The sequence below is a fragment of the Colius striatus genome, chromosome 3, assembly GCF_028858725.1.
Source record: "Colius striatus isolate bColStr4 chromosome 3, bColStr4.1.hap1, whole genome shotgun sequence".
Taxonomy (NCBI): Eukaryota; Metazoa; Chordata; class Aves; order Coliiformes; family Coliidae; genus Colius; species Colius striatus.
The window spans coordinates 10,484,075-10,509,982 of NC_084761.1; the positions used below are offsets into that span (position 1 = coordinate 10,484,075).

The following is a 25,908-nucleotide window of genomic DNA, read 5'->3' on the forward strand; positions in this document are numbered from 1 at the left end:
AAATGTTCAGAAGGAAACTACACAAGACAATTGGGTAATTATGGCAAAGGATAAGAAGAAAAATGGCAAGAAGGCAGAAAAATCTGCACGTCGTACTCCTGTGCAAGATACCACACCTGAGAGTAGTTCAACAGTGCTGACAGATCCGCAGACCTTAGTGGATGGAGTGGAAGAAACAGTGGCAAATCCAGTAATACCAGATAAAGAACTAGAGGAGGTAAAGGAAACTCCAGTCCATGATGTTCCTCAATACTATGAGGAGCCAATTCCAACTCAAGTTGTTGTAAAAAGGTATGCTTGTCACAAATACATCAGTGAAGTCAAGAATTCTCATTTCAGTATCTGCTCTGGTGTATTCAGTGTCAGAGTGTCCCTCAAACAGGGATTTGAGGCTGTGAAGCAGGTTATTCAGACCTAGTAGCTGTGACACCTTAGAAGACTGATACATGTAGAATTCTTGTTCTTTTATTTTGTTCACCTATGGTGGAGTTTTGTCCAAGTATTCATACAGCTGGTGAAGAAAACATAGCAATGCCATTTAATGTGCTTCTTGTATCTGTTAAGAATATCCTAAACAGAGAACGGATGAATGGAAGTGTTAACCAAATAGTTCAAGGGGAATGTATGTAATGTTTCACATAGTGAGCAGGTTGCCTGGTTGTAAATGCTACTAGTGCAATTTGTTTTCTTAATTAGAAATATGGCTCTGAGGCAATGCACCAGTTTTGTAAACTATTACAAGGAAAGGACAAAAGACTTGTAAATTTTGTTGTGCCTCATTTTTTTCTACACAAGATCCAACAACTGGTTTGCGTGTAGACCATGATAAATCACAGGTCACTTATTACCTGTCTGTTGTGCTTTAGGTCTACTGACAGTGACTTGAAGTCTTCATCTTTAGTTTGTTTCCCTTGTAGCTATGAAGGTGAGAAAGTCCATGGATTGTTTGAGGGTGAAGGATTTGCATATTTTGAAGGGGGAAATACATATAAGGTGAGTGTATAAATGAAAATTGAAAATGTAGTGGATCAAGTTCTTTCTTTAGAACAGGCAGGCTGTTTGTTTTAATGTAGCTGGAGGTTGAGCACTCAGAATGTGTAAGCACTGAAAGCTCTGTTGGTTTCTGGCGTTAAAAATTTGAAACTAGTAGTTGGAAAGGAACTATTATGTCATTATTTTGAACTCTTACAGTTGCTGTAGGCTTCAGTTGGGGTAAGAAATTTGCAAGTGATGCTGTTCTCTTCATTTTGAAGGGTATGTTTTCTGAAGGGTTTATGCATGGACAAGGGACTTACACGTGGGCTGATGGAGTGAAGTATGAGGTAAAGTGCAGCTTAATTTACAGCTAAATACAATTCTCCCAAATGGGAAACAGTGAGTCTTAGCTTTGTAAATATTGTGATTTAATCTTTTAGGGAACATTCATTAAGAATGTGCAGATGTTTAATGGCAGTTACACGTGGAATGATGGCAGCATTTATGAGGGATCAATCAAGAATGGACTTAGGCATGGGTTTGGATTTTTCAGAAGTGGTACTTGTCCTGTTTCTTACCTTGGCTATTGGTGTAACGGCAAAAGACATGGAAAGGTAAGAAAGAACACCAAATGACAATATGATCTTGGGTGACTACCTTCTAGAAGAGCAAAGCATGGTTTTGCAATGGTTTTCCAGAAATGTTTTGTGCTGTTGGGTGATCATCTGTTATGTAGAGATTTCTTTTTCCTAAGAATCTTTTCTGAAGTTGTAAATGCCAATTCTAACATTTGGGATGGGATCTTATTTGTAGTGGAAGGTATGAATAGTATCCTAAAGAAGTAACAGGCCTATTATGTGGTTTGTCCTTTATGCTGCTTCAAGTAGATGACAGCAAAGTCAAAACTGACGACTGCATCAGTAGCCGTGAAACAATGATAGAATAATTAGCTTCCTGGTAATGACAAAGTGATCCCAAATGAGTTAAGCAGACTAAATGTAATAATTACAATTAAGACTGTCTTATGTAGTGGAAGTAACATCTAGTATCAAGTTTTTAAGGGCAAGTAGGGCTTTTATCTGTCTCCATTTTGTGCATCCTCACTGAGACACTTCTCAGCTTGACATTTGAGTACTCAGTATGTGAGAAAAATCCATTCTTGTCACTTTTTTTTTGTTCTGTATCACTAATGGGATGTTAAAATCACACAGGCTGCTGTGGAGGGTCATGGGTGCAATGGTATGTCCAGTTTGTTCTGAGCAGAAGCTATCAGATAAAGACAGAACCATTAATGCTGTAGACCTGCTGTTGGAAGGTGAATTCTGAATGAGTCAGGGAACTGTTCTACCTCAGAGTGATAGCTGTGATTGAGTTGCCAAAGTTTGCTCTCTGAAAGTATTTCCAAGTGGTTTGAAAAGCATGGGAGACTTTGATTTGATCTCATAGGATTTTTTGAACACTTGTTCTTTTTCAAGGTCTTAACTAATATTTGTCAAAAGGGATTCCCTTTTCATTTAATCATTTCAGTTGCTTTCAGTACAGTGTCTCAAAATGACTATAAGAGCATGATTACATGTTTCCTGTATAACTTTTCTAGTGTTTTATTAATGTAAATGAATATTTAGGTGTTTAAATTGACCATACTGTTTGTTTCAGGGCACTATTTATTATGATCAGGAACGTACATCTTGGTATTCAGGCGACTGGGTAAATAATGTCAAAGAAGGATGGGGAGTGAGATGGTAAATGTGATAACACTTATTCTTCATATTGTTTTTAGTTTTACATGTAATCATACATTTTCTCCTATTGTTTAAAATGGATACAAGTGCCACCACTTCATAGCACTATGTACTTCCTATGGTGGAATAAATAATTGTATGAAATGCTTCATAGTAATAAAGTAGACTCTCTGTGTAACACATTTTTATGCTGGTATATTTCTACTGATCACTCTCACAGAAGAATGTCTAAAAATAAGATAAAAAATCGGCTTTGGTAAACCACAAATCAACATTTGGAAACAAACTCAATTGATTTGAACAGATGGAGCCACTTTCATGAATAAATGAATTATTTGTGGAATTACATATAAAAGAACATTTTAATTAGCTTTGGCAAAGACTCTGTAAAAAAGGGAAAGCTGGTTAATGTTTTTACACTGATCTGTAAGATAAAAATAGGAGATAAACAGCTGGTACAATCTAACCTCTGTATCCATATCACAGTGAGACATCGTTCAAAGTAATGATAATACTAAGCATTAATAAATGTGAAATTTATTAGCAATAAGTTTATTAGCATAAACCTGGTTTTCATAAGATCGTAATAAGATCAGAATTTATTATAGATGAGTCATTAACTTTTATTGTTTTCTTGCAGCTATAAGTCTGGAAATATCTATGAAGGTCAGTGGGAGAAAAATGTACGTCATGGAAAAGGAAGAATGAGATGGTTGACAGCTAATCAGGAGTATATGGGACAGTGGGTGTATGGCATACAGGTATGAATTTCTTCCCCAGAAACCTCTTTAGTTCAGCATCTGTCCATTACTCTGGTAAAACTAGACAGGGAATTTTGTGGAATATCATAGGAGCTTTGTATGACTTTAGCCAGTTGAGATAGCAGAAGTCTAGTGTTTATTTTAAGTTGATTTTCACGTTAGCAATATTCCAAATGTTAAAAAGCTTTTTACATACTCTTACAAAATCATAATTTAATTCTCCAATTAAAAAGTAAACATTTTTCTTTAAGAAAAAAAGTTTTTTAAGTTAAATGTTTATGACTAAGCTTGAGATACAATTTTAGCAGGGCGTATATGTGGCAATTTACTTTGGTGTCACCTGTAAAATACTAGAGCACGGTATTCCATCTTGTAAAAGCTGTAGAGTGCTTTTTTGAATCTATATAAAATTGACAAATAGTCCAGCTTCTGGAATATTGTGTGCCTCTTTGATGTTCAGTATTACAGTCGAAAGGATTCAGTCAGGAGGGATGTTTTTAGGAGTTCAGTTGGTAGAACTTACTCAAGTATGTATTGATTTGATATATCCTCTGAGCGCTTCTCCTGTGCCTCACGTAGTTCTTATGGATGGTTTCAAGTACTGCAGCTATCAAAGTGTTGCTTTTATTTGAGAGATTGCCAGCAGTGACTCTTAAAGTTGTCCAGGTGGTCTCTCCTTTTGGAAAGTCTGGACCTGTAGCAATAGCAAAAATAGTGAAAACATCTCTTCTGGAGATGTTTTTCTTAAGCATGCTTTTTGTTTTTCAGCATGGGTATGGCACCCACATATGGTTTTTGAAGAGAATACCAGTATCTCAGTATCCCTTAAGGAATGAATACAGAGGGGATTTTGTAAATGGGGAACGACATGGACATGGGAAGTTCATCTATGCCAGTGGAGTGGTGTATGATGGTGAATGGGTTTGTAATAAGAAGCATGGCAAGGTGAGTATTGACGAGTAGCAAGACAAAACTACAGACAGCACCAGAGGAGACTGTTCTGCTCTTTATAGTGGCTCTCTAGATTTCTATATGGAAAACTACATTCAGTTTGCATTGTGGATAGAATCCCAGCATAAAGGGCAGAGTCCACTGAAAGCATTCAGAGGGCTTCCAAGGACCTTGCTGGGCCACAGATTTGACTCTGTGGTTAGATGTGTGTTGCGTGTATCAAGAAATACGTTTTGTTCCGGAGATTTTCAGTGCAGTGATTGGTCAACATTTCACTCTTACACTGTCAGCTAATAGATTTCAAGCTGTTCTTGCACAGAGACCCTCTCAAATTAACAGACTTTAAAAGCTGTGATCAGACTGCCACTTAGGTGAACTAAGGATTGCAAACAAGTCTTTCTATATGGGGAGGGAAATGGGTTGTTTTTTCCTCAAAATACTTTTCCAAGTCAGAGGTATGTAGGCAGTTCTTTAACCCAGCAGTGATGGTCTGATTACAAAGTGCTTTATAAAAGAGGGTAGGAAAATTATTTTGCTTTATCTCATATATTGCATTTTAGCCAAGATTTGTGAAGGGACATTTGATTGAGATCATTACTATTAGTGTGTGTGGGGTTAATCTTTGATTTAGATTTATATTTCAGTGAATCAAATTCATGTGTCTGTAGGGCAAGTTTGTCTTCGAGAATGGCCATGTTTATGAAGGAGAGTTCATAGATGATCATTTAGTACAATCTCCTCCTTTTCAAGGGAATACAACGAATGCGGAAGAGCTGAATGCCATTTTCACAGGAGGTCATTTTGGCACTGGTAAGCAGCTTAAGAAAACAAAGTCTACTCAGTCCTGATTTTATTGTTCCTTTTTACTGTAATGGGAAAGTGCTCCTACTTACTCTAGAGCCAGACAAAGAGGTTTGATAAAGGTGGGAGATGTCTTGATAATAACTTTTGCTCTTACGCTTTTTTCCTGTGCATGACCCTCGGAGTTGAGTGACACATCCACACTGCATCTAGTAATGCTTTTGGAACACTGTTGTCTATGTAATATCTGCATTTCCTTTTGGCAAAATTACTCTTGAGTTGTTATGCTGTTGATTATAAAGTCATTATAAAGGAGCCTATTATTCTCAGTTTGAAGTGAGTCAGAAAAGAAGAAACAAGATGTGATTTTGTATGTGTGAAGGTATATTTTTAACTTCATTTTAGTTGGTTCTAATTTATTTTATTTACATGTTAGAAAATACCACAATCATTAATGGCTCAGAAAATACTTCTGTTCTGGAATCAAATATTACATTAGATATCTCTTCACTGCTTGACTTGGTGCCAAGGGAAGAGAGACATGAAGAACTGAAACAAGTAAGAGTCTGCTGTTTGATATTTTCAGTTTTCCCATGCAGTGTATTTCATGTTATTTTTGTTTTATTTGTACTAAAGTAAGTCTTTCCATTAGAGAACTATTTGAAAATCTGAAGGCCATGCAAACAGAAAAGCAAAAAGAATGAATAGACAGTGCTGCCTCTTCCTGAGCTTCCACCAGAAGACAAAAATATATTAACATACCTAGATGGGTATTCAACAGCCACCTTTAGCTATTATGAGGTTTGTCTGCTGACAGAGACTAACTTATCAGTCACCAAACCTTAAGTATTGTAACTACATTTGAACACCTAAGCAAGGATATGCTCTTTGATGTTAGATCAAAAGCGTTATATGCCCAATTACAGGATAAATACCAGCTGATCCCTACCTGCTGTGAGACGATGCTGAAAACTTGTCCTGCTTTATTTAGGTAGAATTTGCTGTGTTGAGGCATATTACAGAACTGAGAAGAATTTACACCTTCTACAGCAGCTTAGGCTGTGATCATTCCCTTGACAACACCTTCTTTATGACTAAGCTCCAGTTTTGGAGATTTCTGAAGGACTGCCAGTTTCATCACTCCAACATAACTCTTGCTGAAATGGATCGGCTGTTGAGCGGTTTGTATTTCTGTTGGTTGGGGTCTAGAATCTAGGAATTCTAATAGCAAGCTGTGGAGAGTTGAACTGGCAAGTTTTACTCTGGTAATTAAGTGGCCTTGAGTGAGTACCTCTGTATCCTGTGAGTTCTCAGTGCATGTATTAACACTTCTCCAAGAACAGGTGTTAGGAGAGAAAACACAGAATTTAAATACCACTTAAAAATTGTTCTAAAGAGCCACCTGTTCAAAAATTGTATTTGCCCCTGGTCTTGCCAATACTATTAAATGTAGTTTTAAGAGGTCTGAGAATGAATAGTGGAAGGAACAAATAATTTTCTTCTTTTTCTAGTGCTCTGAAGTTTGGTTTGCATGTGGTATGGGTTGGTTTTTTTCATAGAGCCAGTAATCAATTGGTTCCATTTAGACCTGCAGTGAGATGCACTGCAGTGTCCCTAGCATGTGAAGGGTTTCACTCCAGTGTCTCCCTCTTTCATTCCTATATGCTAAGTGAATGCATTTCTAGAAAGAGAGAATTTGATAAGATCCAGCTGTAGGTGGACACTTCTCTCTTGACCTGCTTGTTTGGAAGTGGTGCTGTGTCTGGTCTGCTTTTTCCAGGAGGACTGTTACATTGTGATGGGTAGAGATGGAGAGGTTAAGAAAGGCTGACAAGTCAATATGCCTATAAGCATTTTAATATACATAATAGTAAAAGAGATTTATTTCTTAATTTTTTTTAGGTGATAAAACACCACTTGAGAAGATACATTGTCCACATGAGACTTTACTCTTCAGAACATTTTTATCTTACCTTATTCACCTAGCATTTCATATCTATTACAAAGAGCACAAGTAAGTTTCATCTTTTAGCGAAATTTATTGTAGTGTAATCAGTTTGGGTCTTCCCAGATAAGAGTATTTTTGTTTCAACTGTAGAGAGAAAAGTCCTTATCTGTGTGAGTGTTTCTCAGAAATGATGTCCAGGAATGTTATTCCTGCTGCCTGTCATATCCAAAGTAAGTAATGTTATTTCTTCTGTGCTGTGCAGAATTCATCAATTAGTACCATATATAGCAGAATTTTATCATAACAGGTTGTTTTTTTTCCCCCCAAATAATTATTAAAGGTGTTTTGTTTTCTGAGGAACGCTTCACAGTTTTTGCCATGAGCTATATTGACAAGTGCTGGGCAATGTACACAGCTTTTTGCAGACCGAGTACCAGGCCTCCCTTTGAACCCACAATGAATAGGAGGCACTTCCTTTGGATGTTAAACGTAAGAATCTATTTGTGTGTGTGATTAAATGCACTTTATTTGTTTAGTTCATGTGAGTATTTAAAAATACTTCCTGTGACTTCTGCACAGTTGAAAAGGTAGGAGTGATATTATTGGTACAAACTGTCCAGCAAACGTTAAAGTGACAGTTTTTCGAGAGAAAGATTTATGTACTTTTTCAGGATTGAATTCTGATCTTGTACTTGATAATTTCAAATAATCAAATCTTAGACAAATGTGTTTTAAGAGAATATATATATTTTCGCTGGCTTTTTTGAGGGTTTTTTCCCCCCTCATCCTGTAAAATACATATAAAAAATTGTGTTTCTGGTAGAACTCTTAATACTGTCAGCTTTTGAAGTAGCACAGTAAACCATTTTAACAATGTATTTATTGAAATTCTTTACTGAAATTCAGTAACTCAGACCAAGATTACACTGAAGCTAGGGAACAATTCACATTGATATGTCTTGGTTCTGGGTCACTGTCACTGTTTAAATCCTTTAAAGCCTTTTTAAATGAAAAAAAAAAACCACCAAAACCCCGAAACTATCAGATGGCAAAATTGTAATTTCAAAAAGATTATTAATTATGAGCTTTCTCAAGTTCTTTATTTACACTGTTTTTGCAGTATAGGAGAAATTCCCACTGACTTCAGTAGGGCCAGAATTTTGCTCTGCCATTAATTACATATGTGGAGATATCAATTGAAATCAGTAGAAATTTTGACACAGACTTTAAAGTGTGTTAGATTAGATCCATGTGAGAAGGCCTTAAATTGCTTTTAACATGTAATATTTACTCTTACTCAGGATTTAAAACTTCTCAGCAAACAATTAACTGCTTCAAGACTTGTGGAAATACTTGTAAAAGATGATCCCTCTCTACATGACAGCAGTAGTACCAACCTGGAGCTGGAGGTATGGAAAAATCATAATCAGTTTATTGCTACAGGGATAATTAAAATCAGTTGTAAAAAATACTGCAAATACTGTTCTGCTGGAAAAGGAGAAAAATGAATGACTTGTTAAGAAAAATTAAAAGGCTATGATCTTGAGCCTCTGATTTTCTCTTCTTTTGTTCTGCCTCAGTCTTCTAGTTTAGCTCAGGTACACTTCTATGTCTCAGCAGATTGACCATAGAGATAACTCCATGAGTGCCATAACCCAGAGGGTGAAACACCATTGGTAGGAGGCTGCTGCTGGCAATACTTCTTTCTGTGGGGCAGTTGCCTGACCATAGGTGTGTACAGTGATTCCACAGGGATCAGTCCAGCTGCTGAGACATGCACTGGAAATGTTAAGATGAGTCAGTAATTAAGATGTCAACTCATTGATCCTGAACATCTGATGATCCAAGAAACCTGCTTAGTGATCTGTGAAGTGCTGCCACCTCAATGAGGCTGAGTAAGAAGTCTCTTGTGCTACCTGACAGCTGGCTTACTAGAGGGCCTTCAGACTTAAAGAATTAGCTCTTAGTGATGGTCTGTTGTAAATGACCTCATTGAATTTATAGTCTTAATCAGTATCTAATAAATGGAACACACAGTATAAGTCTTACTAAAGGGTTCATTATACACCCATTCTTGGGGTTTCTGGAAGCATCATATGCAATTAAAGGTTACAGGTAGTAGCAATAGTTGTGTGTTATTTGTTAGAGAAATTTCCCATAGGTCCCAATACAGCAAAAATCTGTGCAGTATTTTATATCATTATGACTTGTGTAAGGTGAAGCACAGTAAATCACCTCCTGAATTTTTGGAGCTCTAGCTGTTTGCAGTTTCTCTTCAGAAGAAGGGATGTTTGAGTAGATAAATGAGGCCAGCCAGGCTTCATGAGCAATCACTTTTGAGTTCTTTGCTTATCTACATTTGCCTGGTAATGATGAGATTTTTCAAAAAAGAATTAATTATTCACTGCTTTTGTTTTACTCTAGTTGGTTTTTCTTGAGTTTGTTGAAGCTCTTCTTGATTGTGCCTTGGTGTATGTTACCAGTGATATGATTGAGGAGCAATTAGCTCGTGATAATCAGAAAGGAAGTAGCGTTAGAATCGAGGGTCTCTCCGAGGGAACCACAAGTGTGTCTCTGTACCCAGAATATTTTCCATCCCAGGTAAAGTTGATGTAAATCTGTTAAGTATTATTATATGTCCAATTTCAGGACAAAATTGAGTCCTGCAGGTGTTCTGTGTTTCCTGAACATAGAAACCATTTTCCTTTTTTTTGCATAAACAGTCATTTGATTGAGTTCTTCAGCTTTTTCTGTTTGTTGCTGCCTGAGGCTGTAAAATCAGTATAGATGGTTTTGACACATTTGCACATTTTGCTGGAGAATTAGAAAAACACATAAAGTATTTGTAAGTCTTCCAGTGTTCAAAGGGCATTTGACAGATTGGTTGACTGGTGGAAGATATGCCTCTCCTGCTTTACAGGGCAGTTTTCGATCTTTCACTTAAAATTGGCATTGCAATTGTTGGATGTGCAAGGCTTGCTGTTTCTCAGCAGTTAAACCTATGCTCTTTTATTTTTGCTGAACTTTTGCATAAGGATGTTGTAAGTTTTAAGCAGCTGCCTGTGACACTGGTACAATTTAGATGTATAGGGTAGTTGAAGGCATGAATTTGAATTGCTACTGTTCACAAGATGAAAGTATGGCCAGTTGTTCCCATTCTGTGGAACCCATTCTCTTGCATTATGTAAGCATTAACACAGTTGCACAGTGAAATGGTCCAGTTTAAACCAGATTTTCCAAGACCAAGATTTTAATTTAAAATGTACTGAATGTAAAATTCTTCTTGTGTTTACATTTTATTAGTATGGGTATAGCAGAAGTATGGTTGACACAGACATAAGCGATGACATTTCCGAGGCAGCTGACCTTTATGCCTGGTTGTGGTTGTCTTCAAGCAAAACTGTCATATCACAAAATGAAATAAAAAAAAACATGAGCTGTGCAAAAAGCCCACTCTGAAAGCTGGAACAGAGAGTTTGCCATTCATGAGTGACAGTAGTCAAGGTAGTTTTACATTTTGAAAGGGACTAGAATTTCATTTGATGTTAAATACAATGTGTTCCCATGCCTGGATGCATGTATGAGCCTAGAAGTGCTGCATGTCCATTGTCAATAAAAGCATTTGCTCCCACACATACACTCAGCTATTGTTATTTAGAATGGTGGTATCTTCTGGTAACCAAAACAGTGGTGAGCAAAGCTATGGTTTTATCTTTATTCACAAGGTGGGGAGTGACAGGCTGAGAAGTGGGCAGAGACATGTTGAAACACTGGGGAAGGTAACTGTAACTAACTCCTAAAACACTTTTCAGAATTCTTCCAGTGTACTTTTTACCTTTGCTGCCTCTACAGTTTTGTACCTACTGCATGACTATAATGAGATTCTTGATATTCCAAGAACAAATGCATTCAGTTTATTCTCTTACTATTCAGGTAAAATAGTAAGGATTACTGTTTCATAATGGAATTGTGGAAGTCAGACAGAATTTGGAAATTTCCTGACTTTTAGAAAATACACCGACACTTAAACAGAATTGTGTTTGATCTGAGTTGTTGTGAGACTTTTACTGTCACTTGTCTGAAAAGAGTGGCATCATCAGGCTGCAACAGGTGCTTGGGATGACAGCTGGAAAGTTTTCAAAGCATCCTTCTCAGATACATCCTTGAATGTTGTTCTCTCCTTTTCACTCAGTACATTTCCTGGAGTATATTCTTATAGTCAGGGATAGAAATTCATTATTGTTTCCTCAGAGACAAATGAATAATAGTAGGTAGAGCAACATGAAAGAACAGAGGGACATGTCTAAGAAAAGGAGATTTCATTCTCTGTACTTCTGTCTTTCCCTAGCTCTGAAATAGGATAATCCCACTTCCCTGGCTGGTATCAAAGGTAAAATGTTATGACATGTTTGCTAATACTTGAAGGTACTGCTGCAATTTAAATGTTTGTAAATAGGCACAATTGCAGCATGCATTTGGTTGGGAGAATGCTTTAGGAATTTGCATGACTCAAATAGACATGTAATTTAACTTCTTAATTTGAACACAAGTCCATGCATTTAGTAACTGAATGCACAACTTTTTGCCAGCCACTGAGACATTATGAAGACACAGGGCATCCTCTTCAAGAATTTCCTCCAGGTGAGTACTGCAGCTACCATAAAGATCTATCAGCAGTGGTGCAAGAGGAGATTCACTCTTTCTACAGCTTAAAAGATGATTTAAACCTTAGCTGATCCCTGAAACAGCTGGATATGTTGCAATCACAGAGGGTAGCTGCATTCAGTTTGGCAGTTACGACAAGGCTTTCCACGCCTGACATATGCAGATAAGGCAGCAGGTTTGAATCTCTGAACTTTTTGGGCTTTTTTATTAGAAGCTGTCACATTTTCCTTAAAAATAATTTAAAGGCTTTTAAAAACTAAAGTCTTCCTATTCTGACCACTCATTTGGGCATGGACACAGGCAATTGAACTCTGTACCGTTAAACCATCTTGTCATCAGTATTTCAGCCACAGGCCTATCTATAAGGTCAGATAACGATTTGTATTTGTTTGTGCTGAAGATCAAACCTGATCCTTAATGCACAGAATTTACAGCCTGAGTAACTTTCATTTTCTTCCTTTGCAATATCAGATACTGTCCTGTCATTTCCCACAACTCATGGTGATATCAAAGATGCAGAAAAAGAACAAGATTTGTGTCCAGCAAAGGAATTGACAGGTAAAGCAGTCTTAATGTTCTAAGGCCAACACCAAAAAAATCCCTTGTAGCACTTGAATTGCAAAACTTTAATTGTATACATAGATTTCGGCTTGTCACAAGAGGGCAGTAAATGAACATTAATTCTAGAGAAAGAGTCTTTAAAAAAATAAAGAAAATAAAACTTAATAATTGAGACATTGAGTTCTGACTTAGTTTCCCCAGTTTTAAAATGACATCTTTTATTTGTAGAGTATAATTAAGTTGTCATTTGTATTTACTCTATGAAGCTCAATCGGCTAGCCAGCCCTTTTTTGTTTTCATGTCTTGGACAAATGAAAGATGCTGCTGCTATTCTGTCTTGTTTCTGTTACTCAGTGTAAGATTACTAATGGTGTGCCACCATTAGCTGGGATGTCTTATGACAGGTAGGAAAGAAATCAGTAAGAGCATTTTCATGTTGAGGCTAGTAACCTTGTCATACCATCTCCCTTCTGGCTGATTAGCAGATCTCATCTGGATTGTTTTTTGTGCTTGTTAAATGTTTTCTACAGATAAAGAACCCAAATCTAAGAACACAGGTAGACAAGGATCTTTGTGTCACCAACAACTCTTTCATTGATACCTGATGACTGAAAAGTTACAGATCTGTAAAAACAGTGTTTCTTAAAGAACCAGCAGATAAGCCTTGGTCTGGTTTTTGACAGTTGTGACAAATGGGTGCCTGGGTGCAATTCTGTCCTTTCAGGTGTAAGGAGTCATGGATGCTGAACTGACATCAGATTACTGCAGAAGACATTTATCATAGGCTTAGTGGGGAAAGTTCATATTCTTTTGATGCCATTCCCAGGAATAAAAGGGCCACCCCCTTTCACATACATCAAGGTTTCTCACAGTTGTCACCTTCTGTAGCATGCAAAAGCCACTCTCCCCTTGCAGAGCAGCAGATGTGAAATACTGAAGTTCAAAACACTCTGGAAATAGAAGTGCTCTGCTAAAGGAACATGTTTATGTGTTGCAGATGAACCAAAAGAAGCCAAAACTAAACATGATGAGGAATTGAATCTGTGGATGTGTCAGGTGCAAACCTTTTTTACAACTAAGTTGTTTCCTGCCTACCAGCATGAAAAAGTGCTGAGGGAGAAAATAAAAGAAAACCGAATACGGGATGCTGAATTAGCTGAGCTGAGAAGGATCAAGGATGAGGAGCTGGCAGAGTGAGTGTTGTATCTTAGCTTGAAGTACTGTGATCTCTTGTCTTCCACTAGCACAATTATTGAAAATGAGAAGTGTGCTTTAATAAAGTAGTATAGCATATTGTAGCTGGGAAAACAGACATCCAGGTAGGATAAGCAACACACAGAATGTAACACATCACTTGTGTTAGTTAGGAGTAAACAATTCAGGTTGCTTTCAGGTTACAGAGCTCCACACTCTGATATTTCTTGGCACTCGAGTCCTGCTCTGTGTGAAGGCAGTTAATACTTTTACATACTGTAAGCCAGACTTGAAGTGGTAACTAGACAGATTTCCAGCTTCTCTACAGTGTGACTCTTTATACTGCTCATAGTGTGAGTGTAAATCTGCCTGCCTCTGTTTGCAGCACATTACATTTAAACTTTGTTCACTCAGACTTATTGCCAGAAGAGAAGAGGCAAAAAGAAGAGAAGCAGAAGAGGCAAAAAGAAGAGAAGAAGAAGAGGCAAAAAGAAGAGAAGAAGAAGAGGCAAAAAGAATAGAAGAAGAAGAGGCAAAAAGAAGAGAAGCGGAAGAGGCAAAAATGCAAGAAGCAGCTGCAGCACAAAAAACAATTGACTCCAAGAGTGTGGAATTCAAGGAGTTAAAGGAGCCTGTCAAACAGTTAGTGCCTCCTGGAAAGGAAAAGGCACACCCCAATGGTACCAAGGTACCTGCTGGCAAAAAGAGAAAGAAGAAATAAAGCTTCTGAAGCTTCAAGTAAGTACTCTTTAAGAAAAAACTCACAATAAACTCAGAAGCAGCACATTTGCACTAAGGTCTACAATACAAATACCATAAACCTGTATGAACAGGACTTGCTGGTTTGAGAGAGAAACCCTCTGCCGTGAGTGTAACCCTTTAAGCAAAACTATTGCAGAAGTATTTGACTTGCACCTAAAACTTCCCTCACTGTTGATACAAGAACTCCTGTCTTGTCATTGATTGTACATGCCATGAAATGGTTTCTGCTTAAAAAACATGGTTTGACTGAAAGACTGAATCTAAACATACGTGAGCATCCATCTGCAAACAACAATGTAAATATTTGACAAAGAATGTAAAATGGGACGAAGCAAGAGCTGCCCAGAACAGGTCAACCCACCACATTCTTTGTTGAGGGGTCTGCTGTAGGCAGTCTTGTTTCACCTTGTAGAAAACGAGCAGGAAGTCACGCGCTGATGCAAATGAACACAAGAAAACAAAAAGATGCCCTTAAAAGTGTAACAATTATTAGTTTTATTTTCCAGTAAAATATTCACATAAGGAGATCAGAATGGAATGGTACAGATGAATTCAGACTGGCTTTTAATTAATTTGCACATAAACATTTTTAAAATCTAAAAATTTTATGATCAGAGTTTACAGATTTTAGTAGAAATTTTGATTCTTACAAAGCAAGTATTGCTTTACTATTGTCATTATTCCAGTCAATAATATGACTAATAACTTCTCATGTTGAACAAGTGTCTGCCATCGACATCTTCAATAAATCAGCCCTTTGCAGATCAATCCAAGAAGAAAATATTATTAAACTGTGTTGCACAAAGTTTCTTCACTTCTTCTGTAGAAAAACAAAACCAAGAAGATATTTCAGTATGATATTTTACAGGAATCTCCCCAAGAACAACCCCGAGGGGCATCAAGAATATCATTAAATTCAAACAGACAAAAACCAAACCCCTAGGAGCTTCTGATGTAGAAATATAGTTAATGGCATTCTGTGTTCAGTAAGAGAAAGTCAAGTCTGACATTTCACACTGGCTGAAAGATGAGTTGTATTCTAAGTGGCTGAAGTGTAAATGATGGTTTGAGTTTGCTGCAGGGCTGTTCATCTTGTCAAATTTTTTACACCTCCAAGAGCAGAAGCCTGAGCTTCTGAGGAGAGATCAGGGTAGTCTGTTACAATGAAGCAAGTCAGCCTAACTTTTGCTTTGTGCTATTTGGCAGACAACACTTGTGAAGTTTATCCGGTACAGAAACACTCATTTACTGTTTCTGTCTGGCAGGTGTGATCCTAAAAGCCAGTTAGAAATCCTTGTGTAAGTTTAATGCAACTCATTCCTCTTTTTAAAGTTAAGGTTGCAAGGCTTTGGTGTGGGAAAAGTGTGTGTTCTTTCCCATCATCCAGGTGAGCACATTACCTCCTATTAGAGCGCTGTAAAATTGCTGCAAGTGAGACTCCAACAGCCATTTTTCTTAAAAGCTTATTGCATCTTAATTTGCACTCTCAGTCAGAGTAAATAATTTGCAAAACAGCATTAGAAACATGACAACAATGGAATGAGGATCACTGACAGGGCAGACATGTACAACTAACCTACTCAGGGATCACTGACAAATATAACCTAACTTGATGTAAATACATTCATCTCTCACCTGTAATACACATCATTAATTACTCCTAAACTAAGCTCACAGAGCTGCTTTCTATTATTTGAAGGAGTAAGAATGACTGATTAATTATTAAGAATGTCTGTTGAATATTGATGCTGTTCTTTCACAGCTGGTAGAAGGCAGATGAAAACCTTCTGCAAACTTACTTTATCTACGATAGATCAGTCCCTCTCTAGATTTCTTGTGACATGGATATTATTACTTCTCCAGGGACACACATTTTAGTAGTAACTGTATTTAAAGGTAACAAAAAACAATCCTTACCATTAACTTCAATCAGATTTGCATTCTTTTGATTCAAAATAACATACAGTTCTCGCTGGTCAGACTTTTTCCCGACTACCCAGTAATCACTCATTGCCTTCACAATAATTTCCTCATCTTCATCAACTCTGAAAGAAGTTGGTAAAAAAAGAATGTGGCAGCAAATCCATCTTCAACATCTTTATTTGTAATCATTAAGTGACTCCCAATACTAACTTAGACATAATTCAGCAGCCAGGAGGAAGGCTTCATAAATGCTGCTTAGGACAATTACATGCCCAGCTGAGTAAATCATTCAGTTGTTCATGAGCCATCTACTCCAGTACTCTGAAGAAAACCTCTGTCCTCCATACTGTTAAGGACACATTTCATAGAATTAGGATGTACTACACAGTGACCAAAAAATGGAAGCTGGAGATGGTGATACTAAGCATTCACATATCTAAACATTAAACCTAGAACTAAACCAACCACTAGATGTATTACATAGTGACAGCTCTAACCCAATACTTCCACAATAAGACAAAACAACATTCTTGTTTCATTTGTAGAAAAAAGCAAACCCTGTCAGAAACAGTGGGAAAATTGCTAGGCACTAGAGTTAGAGACATCATCATCATTCAGTATTTTCATGTTCTTGCTTAATTTTTCTAGTGACAGAGTGCTATCTCCCTTGAAGCACAATACCCATTGACAAGAAGCCAGTTCTGGTCTCTATCAGCAGTACCGAAATAACTGCAAGGTTTGCATTTCATCTATTACATAACTGCTAACAGCAGCCAGCTGCTTCAGAGGAGGGTATCATATAGAGTATATATAAGCAGATTTCTGTGTCCTACACTACTTACCCAGAGATTAGACAGACTTAAGTACAAAAGCACTAGGCTTCCCATCTCAAATGTTAAGTTTATGGCTACTCTGAAGCTTCAAATAGATTAAATATTTTCTTGGATAGAGGCCCTGCCCCTTCTTTAAATTACTGTTTTAAAAGGACAATGGAAGTTGTGTTCAAGACAGACTACTAAACCAAGACAAAATATCAAATATGACTGGTGTTGCACCATTTCTGTCACAGAGCTCTGAATCAACAAAAAGGCATGAAAGCTGCACTCATTTGAAAAAAACCTACTCAATGGAAGGAGTTGCAGCCTATTAAATAGTTAAGCATTACCTGGAGAAGTCACTGTTGATGTCACCGAGAATCTTCATGAGGTCAGGGTGAACAGATGCAAGTGATACACTGGGTGTTTTCCTCATGTGAATGGTACTTTTCTCTGCCAGGTTCATGTGATTGAAATAGATAAACTTAAACTGAGGCTCCTTGTCAGCCCTAGGAAGATTTAAAATAAAGTGACTTGTGAATATTGCCATACTCTATAAGAACAGACTTCCCAGAGAGCAGGGAACTAGCCCGTGCAAAGCTTACTCAGACATCCTGAAGTTACCCTCACGTTGAAGAAGCCAAGTATGATGTTAAGACTTGTGGCATCATCAAACTTCATTTTAAATACAGGGTTGAGTGTCTTTTTCAAAAAGCAAGCCTGTAAAACCCCTTCTGCTGCTTCAGCTTTTAGTAAATAGACCCAAAGGAGTCTAAAGGCCTTGTCCCACTTCCCTGTAGTAGTTAGTCTGCGTTTTTATGAGCTGCTTTCTCTCTGTCCCCATTTTATTTCCTTGCTGCTCTCCTCTCTGCCAGTCCAATGTGTATTGAATCGATGCTAGGTCTTTACTGTGGTCAATAAGTAATCTTCCACTCACATCTTTGTTATTTGTTACAAACAGAAGAAAGGGCTTGTCAGTGGTCCAAGCAATTACATTTCCCTCCATGATTCGTGTGAGCCAAGCAAGAGATTATTTTCAAACTCCCAGCTTGGCAGTCTTCCTCCATTGTCCTGTTATTAAGTTAATATAAAATCTGTCACTTAGAGCTGTAGTTTTGGTAGAAGTCATGACAAACTCATATAGGCAAAAACTGCCTAGAGCAACTGGTACTCAAGGCTATGTATTATTTAGTATCAGGGAGATACTGTGATGACACCACTCACCTTAGCAAACAACTAGATACCCTTGCTCTCTGTCACCCAGATGCAGTGGTATCACGAAACTGTATCATGTTTTCAGGACACCATGACATTAAACTTTAAAAGAGTTAAAGCTGCCAAACCAGTCCCAGGTGACATTAAAAAACCTCAAGTTTAATGATTTAGTAGATGGGCACAATTTCAAGCTCATCCTATTCTATACCCTGCGGTTTTGCTGATTTGGCATGCGACCACTAAATGAGTTCAGTCACACACCTGTCTTTGGTTTAATTCCTCTTTTCTTGTCACATGTGATGCTGTTCTCTCTTCCTCAACTAACAAATCTACCAAAAATGAAATATAATTGTATGGAAAGTCAGCTATGGTTTTAAGTCTCTTTTCCAAAGCATTAACGTCTTTTTTTTTTTCATTTGACTTCACTTTTTTGCCCTTCAAGAAGTTACCTGAGTCCTGAAAAATAGAAAAAAATAAAGACTTTTTTTCCCCTCACCTACCATACAGAGCAAGAAGCAGTAATTCAGGGGAAAAAAGTACTCAACAGTGAAGTATGCATTGTAAGCAAATAATCCACTCAATGAAATCTCCATTTCAAACTCTTAATTGTCCTACTACTTAGACCTTCATTATCCTATTGGAATTGTAACAGAGTTGAAAGTTACATACACTCTGTCCAAGCTTTAAGTACTGTGTCTAAGACAATACTCTGAGCTAGTGGTGTCAGTGTCCACTTGATGTGAAAAATACAGTACTTTTAACATTATACAAAACAGCAGCCTGGGAAAGCAGGAGTCCAAGGAAAATCAGCACAAAGAAGGACATGGGCAAAGCATCCAAAACTCTACTGATCTACTGTCTCAAGGGCTATTTCTGAACATTATGAGATTCTGTTTCCCCTCAAGAAAGTTTAGAAAGTACAAACTCAAGATTCTGCAGGAATTGTTACTTCTCTGCTTCAACATGAGGGGACAGTGACCAAAGATGACCACTTTGGTTGGGATTTTTGCCAACTCGTATATATTTCTGCAAGGACAGTAATCTGTAGAACAGATCACTTCCAGTTTCAGTTCACCTATTAAAGAAGCAAACCCTAGAGGTTCCACCTCGTGTATCTGAGTAATCTGCTGATAGCTGGGGGATGAGGGGGCAGAATCTCAATTGATAATAGTAAGATTTATCTTAATATTTATGTGATTTTGTTTTCCCTACAACAGTTATGTACATAGAGGAAAAGGGTTTCAGCCAAGAGAGACCTAAATATGCAGCAACAGGCACTTTATAAATGCTTAAGATGCAGAAAGGCAGATAAGCATCATTTTAGGTACACTGTTAACTCCATGCTTTCAACATTCAGGCTTATGTTACCATTATTTAGGCAGTTCATTAAACCTAGCTTTTACCCAACTAATGAGGGACTGCAACAGGAACAGAAACGTGGTACAAACCCTGATATTCTCTTGTTGATATTGTATTGTTCACATATGTCTGATGCTAACACGGTGAGTTGAGGCCCAACAATGCTGTCCAGTTTACGGCAAAACTCCAGTGTAGGCGGGATTGAAGCTACGTGGAGGGTAAAGAAAAAGGGAGAGATGAGATTCTCTTCCCACAGTTGGAGGTACAATTTCTGTAGTTGTTGTCTTTAAATGTCAGTGAGAGCCCTAGGACAAATTTCTCTCTTAATTACAACCTTACAGATGACTTTGAAAGTGCACAGCTAACTGAAGCAATACTCTAGTAATTTTTTTGTGTAAACTGAGTTAATTACACCACTGGAACAAAACCCAAAAGACTGATGAAAGCTCTCATGAAGAAGAGACTCAAGTAGCAAATCAATGTTTTGTTCAAGAGTAAACCAAGTTGCATGTAATTGCATTCTGTACTATGTCTTGCCAAGTAAGTGATGCTAGCAGGTACTTACCATCAATCATAAAGCAGACAGCTGCACTCATGGCCTGGAACAAAAAAGTTAAAGCAAAAGAAACACATTTATAATGGGTTACCTCAGCTACCTCAAATAAATGACAATACTTGAGTGTAGTCACACACAGATAAACCACTTACATTTCAAAAAACCCTACTTAGAAGATAACACTTCAATAGGAAATCTCTTTGCAATACAGGATAAATAGGACTTTAAAATTCAGCCTAGTGAATGGTTTTTGAGTTGTAAGGAGAAGGGAAAATTCACTATATGTATATGTTAATTATATATATTTATATGGAAATAAAATGTCTTTTTATGCAAGGATATATATCTGCAAGAAACTTGCTTTTCACTTTTAAAAACCAGGGTTTTATGGATTAATGCTACATAAAGCCAGGTATGAAACCACTTGAAGTAACTAAAGGTTGGTATTTTGTTTTAGTAAAACAACTGCTTGTTTAGGGGAAGGTGCAGAAGGGAAAAGAGGATTCAGGCTTTAAAAGCTCGTTGTTACAAACAGCAGAGTTTGCTTCAACCTGGCCATACTGATGCATTTTTTTGTACAAGTCCTAAGTACTTCACATTGTTGTCATCTTCATTGTATGTAGATAGACAGTTCTGTGGAATGATTGCAGAGAGAAAATGTAATACCTTATAAACAATTAAATGAAGCTCTTCATAAGTGTCATCGGTGTTAACAAATATTTTGGGGAAACGGCATTTTGCTTCCGGATCATTCAGATTTAAAGGACCAGTAAGAAACCTAGAAAATATGTCAATAGGTCAGATGTAATGAGTTCCTGTATTTCAGGAACTCCTTCCACATTCAAGTTGTGACTGTCTTTAAAACCCCTTTTTTTGGTTGCAGCTGGGACAGCACACTCTTCCTTTGCTTTCCAACAGTACATTCAAATGAGTTTTATGTAGAACAGCAGTGTATTAGAAGCACCTAAACTTGACAGGCAAGGACCATGATGGGGGTTGGAACAGGGAGTGCCTTGATCCCAAAAGAATGCAATAAATGAAGCAAGAGGAATGATGATTAAAACATGTCCAAACCCACAATTATTCAAAATAACGTTGCCCAGCAGCTTAAGTACACAATTCCCCACTCTGACATGCTGAGTACAGAGGAAAGATAAAAGAGAGAAATCCCTGGATTAAATTCACACCTTCATCTGAACTGCTTGACTGAAAAGAAATTACCAGAGCAGTTGCAAAATTTTTCATGCAGTGTATTAAGAACAGTGGGGAAGAAAACTAAATGTGCAGTAATGTTAATGAAGCCTTTTGTCTTTTTTTCCAGAGGTCAAGTTTATTTAGCACCGACTACTGTGTGACCCTCTGGAATGAACTGTGTGTGGAATATGTACTCAAAATACATGTACTCCTCCCAAATATTTTGCCCTTTAGAGAAGCAGCAGTGGATGGTGACAGTAAAGAAGAGCTACCTTCCATAGTGTTGTAGATTTCCTGGCATCTCAGCACGTATTGGAGAATCTCTTCCTGCTAACTGGAGAGAAAAACAACACACACAAGAAAAAACAGCTCAGAGGTATTTTGTGGACTGTCTTTAAATAAAATCAAAGCAAACCACTTGCAGAAATCACTACTCATGGAGATACATTCTTTGTGTAATGTGAAAGAGGCAAAGCTAAAGCACAAAAGATCCTGATGAAACAGGGAATTCTGACTTGCATTTATTAATCTTCAAGCTTGGCTTATGGAGCTTTTTGACAGGGGTAGGGATAACGGACCCCATCTGATTTTAGGGCACTCCACACTGCATTTAGCCATTAAGCTGAGGTGATTCATTTGCAGTACTGAGCAGTCATCAAGTCTCAATAACCATCCCATATTCAAATTATGAGCACAATTCATATTGTGTTAGGTGCAAATACTGCAGAGTTAAGTGCCTCAGAAGCAACTCACCTCAGAATTCCTAAAGTAAAATTTAAGAGGAGGCAGGGAAGAGGGATACTTCTCTTTGGTATTTTAGCCTCTAGTGGTACCAGATAAACAGGATTTAGAGAAAAAACCCAACCACCACCTCCATGACCCCACCCCCAAAAAAACCCCAACTACCATACCTCGGGCTCCATGTGCCTTGGAAACAGAGATGTTGTGAGATATTTGTACAAAATTCTCATGTCATCTTGTTCCAGTCCACTCCTAGAACATCAGGGAGAAAAATAAACACAAGTGATGTTTGTGGTGTGGGTTTAGATCACATGTTTTCCTCTAACCAAGACTGGGACAAAACACATACTAAACTGGGGTAGCAACATTTCAGCATCTCAGTAGATTAAATCCCATTAATTTTCAATAAAATGTTAGGTTATTTGCTAAATACAAAGCACAGAGAAATTAGCTGTTAAACTGAAAAGAAATATAAACAATATTTAAACACAGATCAGTTTTGCTATTTTAAAGTAGGACTCATCACAAGCATTGCAGCTTTCTGGTTCAGAGCAATAATTAACCTGCTCTACCACAACGTCCTACAGAGGAACTTGTGTATATGCACACAGGTTCTTGTGATGGAAATGACAAGGACATTTCTATAGCTGCTCCTCAGGCCAGCTTGGCAGTAATGATTTGGTAGAAGTTAAAGATTTTAAAGCTAGAGACCCTTCTGACATGTTGCTCATCCTACCTTTCAGCTTTCCCATTTTCATGCAACTTTTCTTCTGATTCAGAAGCCCTGCTAATCATGGAACTTAATTACAGGATGAGGAATTAAGGACACACAAAAGAATTACTCAAATACCTACCAGATAAGCTGGTCATTGTAGAGAAATGCAGTATACTTGACTATTTTCAGACTTTCCTCCATCCTATTAATGAATGACTGAATTTTCAAGTAAGTCATTTTATCCAGTGGAAAGAAGCTGATTCCACAAAACACATCCAGCAGATCACAAGACTGTAAGTGCAATGTCTGCAAGTACTAAGAGAATAATGACAGTTGATTTTCTGAATTCAGAAAACTACCAATGTATAGATTTAAATTACAGATTTGAGTCTAATCCCCAGTGATCTAGGCTAATGATAAAAAAACCCAAACAAAGCCTTCCAGTTCTGCTTGTATGACATACTCCATCTGAGGCCAGACTTTCTAGTAGGGCCTGTAGAGATAGGACAAGGGGGTAATGGTTTTAAACTAAAAGAAGATAGATTCAGACTAGATATAAGGAAGAAATTTTTCACAGTGAGGGTGGTGAAAGACTGGAACAGGTTGCCCAGAGAGGTGGCAGATTCCTCATTCTTGGAAACATTCAAGGTCAGGCTGGATGGGGCTATGAGCAACTTGATCTAGTTGAAGATGTCCTTGCTCAATGCAGGGGGTTGGACTAGATGACCTTTAAAGGTCCCTTCCAACACAAACTATTCCGTGATTCTGTGTGTGAATGTGTTCCTGATGTCAGCTTGCTCTTATTTAGTCATACTGACAACAGCTCAAGCTTTTGAGGGTATAAGGAAGCACAGCCTATCCTACTAATATTTAATTTCAGTACTAACTCTATAGAAATATTAGCAGATAAATCCATTAGCTTTCAATATGCAAAGGAAAAGATATTTTTTATTCTTCTTCCTTGATAGACTGTAACGATTACCAAGAGATTTCTAATGCACCATCAAATGCGCTGCTCTGCGAAAGATGAGTTATGCAATGGCTTCCTCTACAGTCATTTCACGTTACCAAAAAACCCCACATAGTAAAATACACACAAATAGCATGACAGATCTCTGTCACAGTTTCTAATCTAACTCTTATTTCCTTTCAGAGTTTCAGTGCAGTGCAAGGCTGCCAGCAACATGTAGCTTATTCATCAGGGTTACAACAGCACAACTTGCATGAACAAAGTTTTTAAGCATTTCTAATTCCACAGCAAAAAGAAGCAACTTTCCTTGGATTTCTTTCTGTTCTACAAATCTAGTGATTACTGTTTTACCTTCAGTAGGAACTTCAAAGAAAACCAATGCTTTTTAAAAGATAAATATCTCTTAATTTTTGCCATGCTTCATTTTTTAATTGCCTAGACAGAAGTATCCATCAGCTAATCAAACAAATACTCCTTGTGCCAACAGTATTCTTTCTAGAGCCTATGACAATCTTAAAAAAAACAAGCACATTGTTATTTTAAAAACCCGTTGAGAGAACAGAATTTTAAACACCAGTATACAGTGTGTACACTCCATCATTATCAGACATATCAACATTAACATCTCCACCACACTAGAATTAACTGCTGACAGCAGGCTTCTGTTTCCTTCCGTGCAAACAACAAAAGTAAGGGCAGATTGACACTTGGTTGCCACTTTTTAAATCTGGCTTGGTGAAACTTTTCATGGAGGAATTCCAAATTCTGCCAGATGTGACTACTCAGTCAGTTACTTTAAGTGAAAAATACCTGTAAAATATTTGATTCCTTGCTCAGAAATAGGTTTTGCATTCCATCTTTTCACTAACATGTGAGCCATTACAGACTGACAACACATTCTGATGACTAGTTATAACAAAAGGCAGTATTTCCTGAAACCTTATCAGGCACAACTGCTAGTTCCCCATGGGAGGTTGGGGGAGAAGTTACAAATTACAACTATCCATGACTTTACAGTACATTCTAATGGACTTTAAGTTTGTGCACACAGGTTGTGGAATCTCAATCCCTGGATATTTTTAAGACTCAACAAGCCAAAGCCCTGTGCACTCCAGTCTGACTTCAGCGTTAATCTACTTTGAGATTAACGAACTGGACCATTCCTTCCAACCTGAATGATTCTCAAATAGATCTGCACAGATTGTTATCACACTGCACAACTCAAAAGTTAAACCAGAATTTCCAAGGAATGAATATGATTCCACCCGAAAAAATATCCAACAGCTCAGCTGTTCCATCAAGCCATAACCCTGACTGTGGTTCCACTCCACTAAAAGAACCTCCCACATTAGCAAGAAGAAGGAAGTGTTTGAAAATATGAGTAATCAGACTTTGTGTGTTGCCACTATAACTTTTCCACTGCCTATGTTTTATAGTCACAGTGCAGCCACAGCCACTTAGAAGAGACTTTTGCTTTTTATTTCCAACACAGAATCACACTGTACGTGCCTGAAAAATAAGGTCTTACCCGATGGAAGAACTTCTCTAGTCTCTCCTTTAGGAGTTTTACACCTCCGTCTTCCATGGCTTTCAGGAATGTGCCATTGAAAAGCTAATAGTGAAAAGAAAATATAACTAAGTCAGTTGGGTAGTAATTTACAATAATTTCTTAAAATTTGGCCATGAATACAGCTAGATCACAATACAACTCCTACTTCTCAGTACTTGAACTCCATATAGATCTAAATGTACTCCCTTGTTACTGAAAAAACATCTCAGATTTGCTGAGTCCAGGTATATATGGCAGCAGAGGCAGAATTAGAAAAGGAAACCAAATTCTTTAATTTAGCTTTGCTGCTTAAGTATCTTCTTGTTTTAAAAAAGCCAGCCAGCCAGTTTTTCAATAGATAATTGCCCACTAAAGCAAACATGGCCTTCATAGAAATTAGAAGCCTCTTATTTTTTCAATAAGTTACCAAACCAGCACAGGTAGCTAGAAAAGCTTTCTTTTTCTCTTCCACCAACACCATTACAGCTTGAGGAAGAGAGTATATGATACT

The 25,908-nt window shown here is 37.5% G+C and overlaps 2 protein-coding genes across 2 annotated transcripts in view; one reads left to right on the forward strand and one right to left on the reverse strand.

Moving 5' to 3' along the window:
- On the forward strand, positions 1-21,790 carry LOC104552570 (radial spoke head 10 homolog B). Its single transcript, XM_061992737.1, is given in 20 exon segments — positions 1-291; positions 918-993; positions 1,254-1,322; positions 1,416-1,589; positions 2,632-2,717; positions 3,358-3,478; positions 4,247-4,423; positions 5,098-5,239; positions 5,667-5,788; positions 6,222-6,411; positions 7,133-7,244; positions 7,329-7,408; positions 7,519-7,667; positions 8,480-8,587; positions 9,603-9,779; positions 11,768-11,819; positions 12,315-12,401; positions 13,402-13,601; positions 14,131-14,336; positions 21,550-21,790. Coding segments are annotated over 19 exon segments (2,562 nt in total). The 5' UTR covers positions 1-40; the 3' UTR covers positions 14,320-14,336; positions 21,550-21,790.
- The window catches only part of CCZ1 (CCZ1 homolog, vacuolar protein trafficking and biogenesis associated), a 14,996-nt gene continuing 3,925 nt past the window's right edge, over positions 14,838-25,908 (reverse strand). The window contains exons 6-15 of the mRNA XM_061992738.1: positions 25,377-25,460; positions 23,018-23,193; positions 22,334-22,415; positions 21,695-21,756; positions 20,895-21,006; positions 20,238-20,271; positions 19,762-19,879; positions 17,449-17,607; positions 16,278-16,405; positions 14,838-15,180 (exon numbers count right to left, since the gene is read on the reverse strand). Coding sequence (XP_061848722.1) covers positions 15,125-15,180; positions 16,278-16,405; positions 17,449-17,607; positions 19,762-19,879; positions 20,238-20,271; positions 20,895-21,006; positions 21,695-21,756; positions 22,334-22,415; positions 23,018-23,193; positions 25,377-25,460 — 1,011 coding nt within the window. The 3' untranslated portion in view covers positions 14,838-15,124. The remainder of the gene's footprint in view (positions 15,181-16,277; positions 16,406-17,448; positions 17,608-19,761; positions 19,880-20,237; positions 20,272-20,894; positions 21,007-21,694; positions 21,757-22,333; positions 22,416-23,017; positions 23,194-25,376; positions 25,461-25,908) is intronic.